Source organism: Vombatus ursinus, unplaced genomic scaffold (assembly GCF_900497805.2).
Source record: "Vombatus ursinus unplaced genomic scaffold, bare-nosed wombat genome assembly UNPS02014820.1, whole genome shotgun sequence".
In the NCBI taxonomy this organism is placed as follows: Eukaryota; Metazoa; Chordata; class Mammalia; order Diprotodontia; family Vombatidae; genus Vombatus; species Vombatus ursinus.
The window spans coordinates 14,984,989-14,998,027 of record NW_020954598.1 but is presented as its reverse complement, the minus strand read 5'-3'; the positions used below and the strand labels follow the sequence as shown (position 1 = coordinate 14,998,027).

Genomic DNA, 13,039 nt, shown 5'->3' with positions numbered 1-13,039 from the left:
GTTTATATTTAGTGTACAGTCTAAGAATCCTATTTATCACAGAAGCTCAAAAACTCCAAAGGGGTCCACTACCTTAAAACAAGGGATGAAGATGATAGAAGGAATGTTAGATATCATTATTTGATTGACTAATCAGTCAATTGCATATTTCTGTACTCTACTTGCTACTAGAGAACTCAAGATGAATGGGAATCTAAGCCAACAATAAAGATTATTATATGGGAAAAGTAAAGAAAAGAGACTAGGGAAAGAGTAGACACAGGATAACAAAAATTCATTCCCCAACCCAGTGTTCAGCTCAAGCTCTCTCTGATTTTCTCCTGTATTACACTTTATTTTCCACAAGAACAAGGGCTAGGTCTTATTTAAACTTTGTATTCTCTAGTGTTTAATAAATATTTATTGAATAGTCTGAAAGATTCCCATGCTGATAAGTTCAATTGAAGTATAGTAAGACAACTGTATCATGTAACTAGGATATGGAATGGGCTTTTAGCATCAGATTGGGATATGGGCCAGTCAGTTTTCTGTTCAATGACCTCTATTTTCCTAAATTTTTTTATTGTGACCTTAGTAATAATCCATAAAACCAAATATTCATACATACACACATATACAAAATAAAATATTTAAATAAAAGCCATATAAAATAATAAACTGTAATGTTTCTATATATACATATTGTAATGAATATAATAAATTCACCCTTATGTCATAGCATCCTGATAGAAAAGATCTGAATATAGAGACCTTTTGCCTTTCTATCCTTACATTGATCCCACTCGGGTTCAAAATAGGAAATATAGTATCTGGCACTGCCCTCAAAGGTGGTCATCGTCTCTTCATATAAGCCTCATCTCCTCAAGGCCTCAGATTATAGCCAAGTTTTATTTCAACAATAAAGGGCTCATATCTGAACCCACAGAGACTTAAGAGAGAACTCTTATCCTCTCCAAATGGCCTATATGGTATTGGTCTGGGTGAGGCTCCAACATGTATGTGTGGCCAGGATTTACTCTTCACTGTTGGTACATTGACCCACCATGCTCTTTCAACAACTGCCTCAGTGAGTCATCATGTAAGAGCATTCTCGAATAAAATTTCCACTTAAACCAAACTGACTCAAACCCTCCTTCCCTACCCCTCAAAAAAATTCCTCAGTGTCCTTTACATCATAGCATCCTTGCAATATGGTCTAAATGAGTTGGGACACACATACACATACACACACACACACACAAACACGCACACGTACATACAATAGAATTAAAAGTAAAGCATGTCCATTATTTACAGAACACAAACATAACTTTACTGTTGATAACTAAAAATAACGTCCATACTGATGTAATTTCTCAAGTTCTACACTTTTAAGAATTCTATGACTTGATTCTAGCTAGGCTGAATGCCCATTAGCTCAGACTTTAGTTATACATGTGTGATTTTTTTTTTAATACAGGGTCAATGATAAACAAATAGTTTACCTAACAGCAAAAGTATCAGAGAAACAGGAATGGACACAAATGTTGAAAAGGGTTGGGAGGGTGACATTTTCTGTCTGTGCTATTTTCTGTCGGATAAGAATCACCTTTGATAAGCACAGTATATTGATTTTCCATTAAACTAAATAAGAAGAAACAAAACCATTATGATTTCAACAAGCATTTGAATTAGGATTATAGCAGCCATTGTGAAGTTGCCTTTCGAACCAGAGAAACAAAAAATGTCAAAACAATGCCAGCAGTTTCCAAACACCCAGCAACAGCTGGTTTGCATCTTAGCACCTGGAGTTCTGAAAAGCTGAACCAGAAGGTGGCTGATGCATGAGGAGTCTGAGGTGTCTGTAAAACATCAAGCACATGTCTTATGAGGAGTGAGGATATCAGGTCTTTCAAACGCCAAACACACACACAAAATAGTGAGGGCAATTTTCAGGTAGAAAGGGAACCAGTTACTTACATGTGGTTCATTATACTGAACAAGCTAATGTTCAGGATTTCTGGAATTTTTAGAAAGATGTGTCGTCAAACTTTAAGAAATTTTCTGTCTCTCTCTGTGTCTCTGTCTCTGACTCTGTGTGTGTGTGTGTGTGTGTGTGTGTGTGTGTGTGTGTGTCTGAAACACTCTGAAACAGGGTAGATACATTAGGCATTATGTATCAAACCGTAGGCAGCTGGGTGGCACAGTGAACACAAAGCAGGACTTAAAATCTAGAAGACTTGAGTTCAAATTCAGATTCAGATTCGGATTCAGACACTAGCTGCATGACCCTGGGTAAGTCTCTCCTTGCCTCAGTTTCCTCATCTATAATACAGGGATAATAACAGCACCTCCCTCCCAAGGTTGTTGTGAGCACCAAACAAGACATTATTTGTAAAGCACTCTGCAGACCTTAAAGTACCACGTAAGTCTTAGCTATGATTACAAATCACGTCATGACATATCAGTCATGTTAAAATGATTCTTCAATTTACATAAAGTTTTAAATATATATATATATATATGAATATAATATGAGGTTTCTACTCTACATAGTAAGTTCACTGATTGAACTGAAGGTCATTCAAGTTTTAGAAGTATATGATTTACCAAATATTTTGTCAAACAGGTCTACTTTATAAAGTATGACAGATGCATTTGAAGAATTAATATGACTGATGTTTGGGCTAGTAGACAAAAATGGACCAGGTCCTTATAGCAATTATACATACTATTAGAAACCCCAGAGATCATTGAATGAACACAAATGGCAGGGACTACATGGGAGAGGATTAAGCTTGCCAGGTTGTAAGTGGTTGAAGAAAGGGTGAAAGAGAGTGAGAAAGTGTCCAGGGAAATATGAAGTAGGTGGTTTGAGATTTCCAGAAGGGAGTGGCCTGTGTCCATCATGACATGGCATGTTCATCACGTGGTGTGGTTGTTACATGATGTGGTGTGTCACATGGTGTGTTCATCAATGATGTGGTTTGTTCATCACGTGACATAGCTCTACATGGATGAAATTCTATGTACAGCATATTCAATAGTGCGTTGTATCTCACCTGTTTGTTGCATGAAATAATGTGTCCATCACAGGGTAGAGGGCATCAATCACATGACAACGTATATCTATCACACAGTGTGGCATTCTATCACATGGATAGCTGCTGCTTGACATGTTTGTCATGTGATAGAGCACTTCTGTCAAATGATGTAGTGTGTTCAGCACATGAGGCAGTGTGTCCATCTTTCTCTCTTTTATCGATATACACATATCAAGATATAAATTTTCCCCAAAGGACGGCTGTGGCTGCATCCCACAAATTATGGCATGTTGTCTCATTGTTGTCATTTTCTTTGACGAAATTATTGACTGTTTCTATATTTCTTTTTTGACCCACTCATTCTTTTGGATTAGATATTTAGTTTCCCATTTATCTTTAATCTATGCTTCTATGGCCCTTTATTGAATGTAATTTTTATTGTATTATGGTCTAGAAAAGATGCGTTTAACATTCTGTTTTTCTACATTTGATGATGAGGTTTTTATGCCCTAACACAAGGTCCGCTGTTATGAAGCTGTCATGTACAGCTGAAAAAAAAAGATACACTCCTTTCTATTCTCATTTAGTTTTTTCCAGAGGTCTATTATATCCAACATTTCTAAGATTCTATTTATCTCCTTAACTTCTTTCTTATTTATTTTATGATTAGACTCATCTAGCTCTGAGAGGGGAAAGTTGAGGTCCTCCAGTAGGATAGTTTTATTGGCTATTTTTTCCTGTCATTCATTTAACTTTTCCTCTAAGAATTTGGATGCTATGCCATTTGGCGTATTTATTATTGTTGTTGTTATTCGGTCATTTCAGTTGTGTCCAATTCTTTGTGACCCTGTTTGGGGTTTTCTTGGCAAAGATACAGGAGTGTTTGCCATTTCCTTCTCCAACTCATTTTACAGATGAGGAAACTGAGGCAAACATGGTTAAGTGATTTGCCCAGGGCAACACAGCTAGTAAGTGTCTGAGGCCAGATCTGAACTCAAGATGAGTCTACCTGACTCTAATCCTGCCAGTTTATCCACTGCACCACCTAGCTGCCCCATTTGGTGCATATATTTAATATTGATATCACTTCATTGTCTCTGGTACCTTTTAGCAAGATATAGTTTCCATGCTTATCTCTTTTAATTAGGTCTCTTTTTGCTTTTGTTTTGTCTGAGATCATAAGTGCTACCCCTGCTTTTTTACGTCAACCCTAGGCAAGTCATTTTAAACCTATTTGCCTCAGTATTCTCATCTGTAAAATGAGCTGGAGAAGGAAATGGCAAACCACTCCAGCATCTTTGCCAAGAAAAACCCAAATGGGGTCACAAAGATTCTAACACAACTGAAGACAATTGAACAACCGAAAATTTTCTCCTGCTTTTCCTTCTCTCTTTTTATCCTGTCCCTCCTCACCCTTCTCTTTCCCTTACCCCCTTCCATTCTTGTTCCCTAAAGTGTAAGAAACTGTTACTACCAACTAAGTATGAATATATAGCTATATCTGTATGTATGTATATTTATGTATATATGCATGTGTGTATATGCATATGTGTGTATATATGTACACACGTGTGTGTGTGTGTGTGTGTGTGTATATATTCCCTCCTTAAACCAATTTAAATGTGAGGTTCAAGCATTGCCCCTCCTCACCATTTCCCCCCCGACTATAAAACCTCTTCCTTGCACACCTCCTTTTATGTGAGATAATTTTCTCCATTGTTCCTCTTCCTTCCCGATTCTCACAGGGCATCCCTCTTTCTCACTTATCCATTTTTTTTTTACATCATCCCAACATAATGACTCACTCCCATACCCTCTTTCTATGTAGAATCCTTCTAACTGTTCTAATAATTACAAAGTTGTTAGAAGTTATATCATCTTCCCATATAGAAATGCAAACGGTTTAAACTTATGGAGTCCCTTATGATTTCTCTTTCATGCTTACTTTTGAGTTTTGCATTTCAAAGTCAAATTTTCTATTCGGTTCTGGCCTTTTCATCTGGAATTCTTGAAAGTCCTCTATTTTATTAAAGAATCATTTTACCCCAGCTTTATTAAGCAAATATCATATTCTAAACCCTCTGCTCTGTCACCATGGTAGCTGCTATATCTTGTACGATCCTGACTGTGGCTCCATGATATCTGAACATTTTCTGTCTGCTTGAACTATTTTCTCTAAGACCTGGGATCTCTTTCAGGTGACCAACAATGGATTCCTTCCACTTCTATTTTACCCTCTGGTTTGAGGATAAGGGGAGTTTTCCTTGATAATTTTTTTTTTTGAAATATGATGTCTAGGCTCTTTCTTTGATCATGGCTTTCAGATAGCCAGTAATTCTTAAATTATTTTACCTTGATCTGTTTTCTAGGTCAGTTGTTTTGTTTTGTTTCTGATGGATACTTTACATTTTCTTCATTTTTTTTTTGTTCTTTTTTACTTTGTTTTATTGCTTCTTAATGTCTCATAAAGTCATTAGCTTCTACTTGCCCAATTCTAATTTTAGGAATTTTTTTTAAGGCAATTGGGGTTAAGTGACTTGCCCAGGGTCACACAGCTAGTAGGTGTCAAGTGTTTGGTCTGAGGCCAGATTTGATCTCAAGTCCTCCTGACTTCAGGGCCGGTGCTCTATCCACTACGCCACCTAGCTGCCCCAGGAATTATTTTCTTCAGTGAGCTTCTGTATCCCTTTTTCCATTTGGCCAATTCTGCTTTTTAAGAAATTATTTTCTTCAATATTTTTGTGCTTTTTTTAAAACTAAGCTATTAATTGTCTTTCCATAATTCTCTTCCTTTGTTCTCATTTCATTGCCTAATTTTTCCTCTACCACTCTTATTTGATTTTAAAATTCATTTTTTAGCTCTCATAAACCTTACTGGGCTTGAGTCCAATTCACATTTTTCTTTGAGACTTTGCTTGTAGCTATTTGACTTCATTGTCTTCTTTTGAGTTTTGTGTGTTGATCATCCCTGTCACCATGGTAGATTTTTAGAGTCAGCCTCTTTTTTTTGTTGTTGTTTGCTCATTTTTCCAAAAAAGGACAAAGAAACAAGTCTTCCTGACCCTAGAGCCAACCCCCTCTCCATTATGTGATGGTGACTTTTAATAGGTTTATATATATACACACACACACACACACACACACACACACACACACACACACACACACACACATATATACACATGTATATACACAGGCATTCATATGAACTGGAATATGGCATTAAATATAAGGTGCTTTAGAAAAATTAAAACATTCTATCGTATCAGCTGTTATAGATGGCTGATAGATATGTAGATCTACCTACAGATTTTTACACATATACTATAAAAGAGCAAAGTAAAAAGAGTCTCTAGTTTAAGTAAGATGGTGTGGAGACCAAGAAGTTTCCCCTTTTTGAAATGAAACCAGAGACTACTAATAAATCAACTGTTTATTTCAGCCCTCAGAGGTACAGTACATTTCACACAGTCATTATCCTCTTGTGCCATCCTGGATAAATGTTAAATTACTGAGGCATACAAGTATGTGCTAAGATCAATAGAAAACTAGGAATTCAGACATGGCCTTGATCCCAGAATACACAGCAGGGGATGCCTATAGAGGACAAGGACATAATACGTTGGAAAGCTCTACTTGTGCATCAGCTCACCAGCTGTGATCAGAACTCAATTTTCTCACCCATTTCTGGAAAGAGGTCAGGAAATAAGAAGCTCAAGTAAAAGAAAATGGAAAAAAAAAAGTCCAATGCTGGTAATTCTGTCAATGTGTAAACCGGCCTCGGGCAAATAGCTATACAGGGGAAAAACAAAACAAACCAATCAGGCCAGCAGCAATCTAATAAATTTAAAAGAGAAACCTAAAGCCCCTGAACACTCACAGGGGATATTCATGACTTAGGTAAGAGTAGAATAAATCTAATGAATCCTCTGAGATCTCTACCACCCCAAGTGAAAATTTTGAGCATACCAGACACAATCCGATCAACTATACAGCTAAACCTCTAATGATCTGTCCCAAAGTGAGCCTACCCCACCCAAGAACAAAGGAATAAAAGAAAAGATTTTGGTTTAATATAAGGAATAATAACCATTCTAGAAATCCAAAAGTATATTGGGCAATCTGGGGGGCAATGGGTTCCTCTCACTGAAAATCTTACAAAGATGAGCACTGATTGTGGGTGTATTATGAGAGGCAGAATGGCCTCATACATAGAACACTGAACTCAAAGTCAGGGCAACCCAGGATCAAAACCAAACCTGCCTCACTAGCTATGAGACTCTGAGAACTCTCTTCACCTGGTTGGGACAATTTCCTCATCTGTAAAATGGAAATAAGGTCCTGTATTTCACATGATTTTTGTGAGAATCAAATGAGATAACCCAAAAGTGTCATATAAATGAGACTGATTATAAGAATAAGGCTTTAATTAACCTGTATTCCAGTCTGTTGAGATAAAATAATTATATGTGCTGAAAAGATGTTTCTGATAAACATAGGTAGTTAGGAACATAAACGAGGGAAAAAAATTGCCAATTAGCCTTCTCTTTTTTATAAATACCAATCAATACTGTAGTTTATTTTGTTTTCCCAATCAATGTCCTTCAAGCTAAGTGGTCCTTGAGGAGTATCACTTCTCTAGAAGTTACACGAAATTATGAAAACCATAATAATCTGCGGGTATTCTGAATCAGTTCCTACATGGGAGAAAGAATATTAGGACAGTAGTGAATAGAGAACCGGCCCTGGAGTCAGGAGGATGTGAGTTCAAATCTGGCCTTAGACACTTGACACTTCCTAGCTGTGTGACCCTGGACAAGTCACTTAACCCCAATCGCAAGAAGAAGGAGGAAGGAAGAAGAAGGAAGGAGGAAAAGGAAAAGAAAGAGAAGGAAGAGGAAGAGGAGGAAAAGAAAGAAAAGGAGGAGAAGAAGAAATAGGACCAGGACAGTAAGACAACTTATTCTCCTTAAACAAAACAGAACAAAACCAAAAATAAACCACTTTATACCATAACAATGAGATCTGATGAGCAATTTTTGAAAATCTGTCTCCTCTATATAGGCTATATATGGGGGCTTCAGCATGGAGTTTGCTTGTTTGTTTTTTTTTAATTCAATTTGCTTTTTTTTAACAAAAGTATGCATCTAGAAGACAGTTCTCACCTAGTAGCACATATATTTCATTTCTAAATTAATCAATCAATACCACTTATTAAACACCTACTTACTGCAAAGCATTGAGGATATAAAGGCAACAAATGAAAAACGACTGTCCTAAAGGAACTTACACTCTCTTGGGGGATGATATTAAAATACAGAAATATAAATTATACTATATACTGATGAAAGAAGTTCTTGTTGTTCAGTATTTTTTCAGTTATCTGACTCTTCCTGACCCCATTTGGGGTTTTCTTATTTATTTTTAGTTTTCAACATTGGCTTTTATACGATTCTGTAAGATTTTTTTTGGGGGGGGGTGGCTAGGCAATGGGGTTAAGTGACTTGCCCAGGGTCACACACCTAGGAAGTGTCTAAAGACAGCTGTGAACTCCAGGCTCAGCACTCTATCCATTGCATCACCTAGACCCCCAAAGAAGTCACTAGAAGTTGGTAAAATATGATGGCCTTCACCTAACTATAGTAAGCAAACCACTGAGGGATTTTTCCAGATAATTTTACAATTTTAAGTGTCATAAACTGTTCCCTACGTTAAAGAATGAAGGTAAGTAAAAGACATTTAAAACTTTAAAAAAGAAAGCTTAGTGAGCTACATAGATTTTATATAGCAGAAAACAATTCAAGCCAACAAACATTTCTTAAAGATCTTCTTTGTATAAGGCACTGTTATGGATACAAAGTTGAAAATGAAACAGTCTTTGCCCACAAGGAGCTTATAACCTCATTTTCACACTATCACAGGGCTGAAATGAGAAAGATGTAACATAAAGAGAGCCAACTTACCAATGGGTCATTGATTGGTACGTGGCAGGGTATCACCACCTTGAATAAAAAAAAAATAATAACAAAATAAATAAGAGACACTTTTAAAAACTCTTCCCAACTGGAATCCATCCAGTGTCTTTAAGTTACACTCCCCATTAAACAGGAAAGAAAAAGAATCTAAGAATAGCTAATGGGAGTTCATATGATTTAAGGAAAAGCATCAATAAAGTGATAATTCATCTAAATTCAGGAAGAAACTAAATTAAGGAGGAGACAAAGGAAGAACTGAATTTAAGCTCTACTTTTAAGAAGTGTTCTCTTGACCTAGGTGACTTATTGATTGAATACTGAATGCTAAGACACTCCTAAAAGGCTAGGTAAGAGAGGGGGAAAGATGTACAATAAAGTATCTAAATACCATATTCTAAATATAGAATGATTAAAAAAAAAACAACTGTGACAGCAACAATTAAGAGCATATGTGGAATTGCACTGGACGCAGAGTTCAGTTGAAGTTAGGGAACTCCAATCAGATTTCCTGATAATAACACCTCACACTTAGAAAGCACTTGAAGATTTACAAAGCATTTTATATATGTTGTCTCATTTGAATGCCATAACTCCATGAGGTAGGTGTTATTATCATCCATCATTTTACAGAAGAGGAAACAGAGGCAGAAAGAGACTGAATGACTTGCCCAGAGTCACACAGAGCCAATGTCAGAGGTAGGTCTGAAACTCAGGTCTTCTTGACTTCAAATCCCATAATTTTACCTACTATGCCAATCATCTTAGGTCAACTCTGCCTAAAAATCTCATTTCTGTAACTGGTGGTTCCAGGAGCCAGGAGATTACTGAGTACTGGGAGGATGCTGAAGGGATGGAGTGGGGAACTTTCAGGGGCAGAGAGAGTGGAGGAAGATGAGTGACCTACAACCTCCCTCTCCAACAAAGAAATAATAAAAAAAAAAAGCCTACAGGGATATAGGTCAGGTGAAGCCTGCAAGATATGAGGTATAAAACAATATCTTCCAGGCAACAGAAGGAGGATGAAAACTGCGGCCACCTTCAAAGCCCTTTCATGTCAGCATCTTGGAGAAAAACAAAACCAAGCTTCATATAACCCACTCTATTTCAGCTCTGGCCAGGCTTTAATTATGAGCGATGATGATGATAATGATGGAGGAGGAGAAAAAAGAGAGAGGAGAGGAAACAGAGAGGGAGGGGGAGGGGAGACAGAGACACAGAGAGAGATGGACAGAGACACAGAGACAGAGAGAGAGATATGACAGTTTTTCTGTTATCTACAAAACAGGTTATAAAATATATTTACATCCCTAATCCCAAAACTGATTTACAAACATTGTCTCCCCAACACCTCTCAACTCACTACATGGAACTTTATAGCTGAAAAGGCATAGAACAAACTGATTGCAAAGCCTAAATCATCTTTTGAGGCTTTTCTATTTGAAAAGCTAGTTTTCATACCTCTATGTACAGTATCCCAAAAGGATAGTGTGGCAATTTGGTACAGAAGAAAGGATGTGAGACTGGGAGTTAGGACAGACAGTTCAAATGCTAGCTCTGCCATTTAGTAACCTTTCTGATCTTGACCAATCACTGTCCCTTCTCTGGGACTCAGTTTCTACACCTATTATAATATCTAGCATTTATATAAGCTTTTTTTTTTTAAAAAGCTTTACAAATACTACTTCACTTTATCCTTGTAACAAGACTGGAAGGTAGTTGCTAGTATTAATCCCCTTTTTACAGTTGAGGAAACAGAAGCTGATAGAGATTAAAATGACTTGCCCAGGACAACATGGCTAGTCATGGTCTGAGGTCACATTTGAACTCAGTTCTTTCTGACTCTAGTAATAAGCAAAGCCCTTGGTAAATTAAGTGCTCTAGAGTACTCCTTTTAATTGACTGGGACATTCAACTACATGATCTATATATGTAAATACTTATCTAGCTAGCTATCCCTGTATACATATATATCCCTCTCTTCCCCTTCTCCTTCTTCCTCCCTTTCTATACATGTGTGTATATATACTCAATTAGAAATTTAAAAGTCTCACTATTAATATGAAAATAGTTTTGAACTTTTGCCCCCCTGAATAGCTCTCAAGAACCCCAAGGGATCCCCAGACCATGTTTTGAGAACCACAGATTTAGAAGTTAGCTCTGGAACTAAGCTTTGAGAGAAACCAGGAACTCTTAAGAGGCAGAGATGAGAAGAGAACACATTCCAGGCATGGGGGAAAAGCTAGCACAAAGGGATAGAGACAGACAGGAGATGGAGTTTCTTGTGTGAAAAATAGCAACTAGACCAGCATGGCTGGATTGGAGGGTGCACAGAGGGGCCCAGTATGTGAAAGCAGAAAGGGGTTAAGTTGTGAAGTGTTATAAATGGGTTGGTATTTTTAAATATTTTTGTTTAGAGAAATGCATTCCTTAGTGAAGTCATCACAAATATTTTTAACTTAACATTATCAAGTACCAAAGAACATATGTGTGTAGATACATGTATATATATGTAATGATATCCATATATATACTATGTAAATGAATGTATACACACACACACACACACACACACAAGTTTTTAAGGCTGCCCAAATGTTCCTTTTTCATGAATTGTCTCTCTGGTACTCATTTAGTATTGCTGCCCACCCTCTATGTAGAATTAGAGAGTTGGTCCACTACATGGCCAGATCCTTAACTAGTGTTCTCCTGGGCATCCCCTTTAGCCTCAACAGCAAGTCCCCAAGAACTAGCCCAGTGTGGCAGGCAGGAAAGGCTTCAGAGGACAAAGGACAAATTCTAAGCTTCAGAGTCGTCCCTGGGTGTATCCCTATTCGTCAGGGCCAGAGATCACAAAACAATGCTTATCACTTGAATCAATGTATTTGCATAACACATGACTAGATGTCTAACCATCAAAACAATCTAAGGTATTTACAGTTTAGGAGCTTGATTAGGGAGCCAACATCCATACCAGAACCAATGAATTTACATGGACACAGAGGGCTGTTTTCTTAACAAGGATGGCATTATCACCTGACTAGTGTCAATGGTCAAAGTCACAGGCTCTCTCATGTTTGCTGACAAATCTCAGTAGCAATTACAGGGTCAGCAAAATGACGTTGCAATTGGCACAATGGGTGGAGTGCTGGACCTGGAGTCAGAGAGACCTGAGTTCAAATCCTGCTTCAGGCACATAAGAATTACATAAGATAACCTACATAATGTAAAATGCTTTGAAAAACTTATAGCACTCTTATATTGGTAAGGCAATCATGTGACATAAAGTAATGCTAAATAATGACAAAGAGTTGGGAAAATAGGGCAGTTGGTTTAGTCCTACAGAATGACAAGGATCTAAAATAGAAATTATCAAAAAAAAAAAAATTCTTAATTATAACAACATGTCATCCATCCCACAGAGCTAGGAAATGAGGTATTATCTACACAAATAAAATTTTCAAATAATTGAAGTTTGTCCCTTCGATGGCGAGAAGTTCATTAGGCATTTTTAAGTCATTTGGGATAGAAACTGTTCAACTATTTAATTATACTTTTCCCAGACTTCTAAAGTAGAGAACCTTGACAAGTCTGAAGTTTTCTTGATGACTCATGATGATTGTGGTAAATATTAAGTATTGCACTAAACAATGATACTGTCCTGTGTTCATTTGTCTGTTTTTTAGTTTGTTTGCCTCCTCCCAGCATGTCAAACCATCAGGTTTGTCACTTCTCCTACTCCATGAATCAGGCTTCTCATTTATCCTCTTATTATTATGCTGCTTCTAATTTGCTATGGGTAGATAAACCAGGTAATTCAGGTTGTTAAATAGGGCATGATGAATAAATCAATAAGGCAATGAAAAAAGACCTAAGGCATAAAGGACATGGCGTTAAAGTAGAGGCTTTGAAGTAGCTCATTTTCTGAGTTCACAGAATCACAGGGTTAGGAAGAATCTAAAAGTCCAGTCCTTACTTGGAACAGAAACACCATCTCTACTGTTCCCCAGGGGAATTTCAGTGACTGTTTGAACACCTTCAGTG

At 37.1% G+C, this 13,039-nt stretch overlaps 1 protein-coding gene across 4 annotated transcripts in view; it reads right to left on the bottom strand.

The window, feature by feature from the left end:
- The window catches only part of TNS3 (tensin 3), a 511,123-nt gene that overhangs the window by 250,647 nt on the left and 247,437 nt on the right, over window positions 1–13,039 (bottom strand). For all 4 annotated transcript variants that reach the window (XM_027836865.1, XM_027836867.1, XM_027836868.1 and 1 more), the window contains exon 4: window positions 8,987–9,025. In XM_027836865.1, the coding sequence (XP_027692666.1) occupies window positions 8,987–9,025 (39 nt within the window). The remainder of the gene's footprint in view (window positions 1–8,986; window positions 9,026–13,039) is intronic.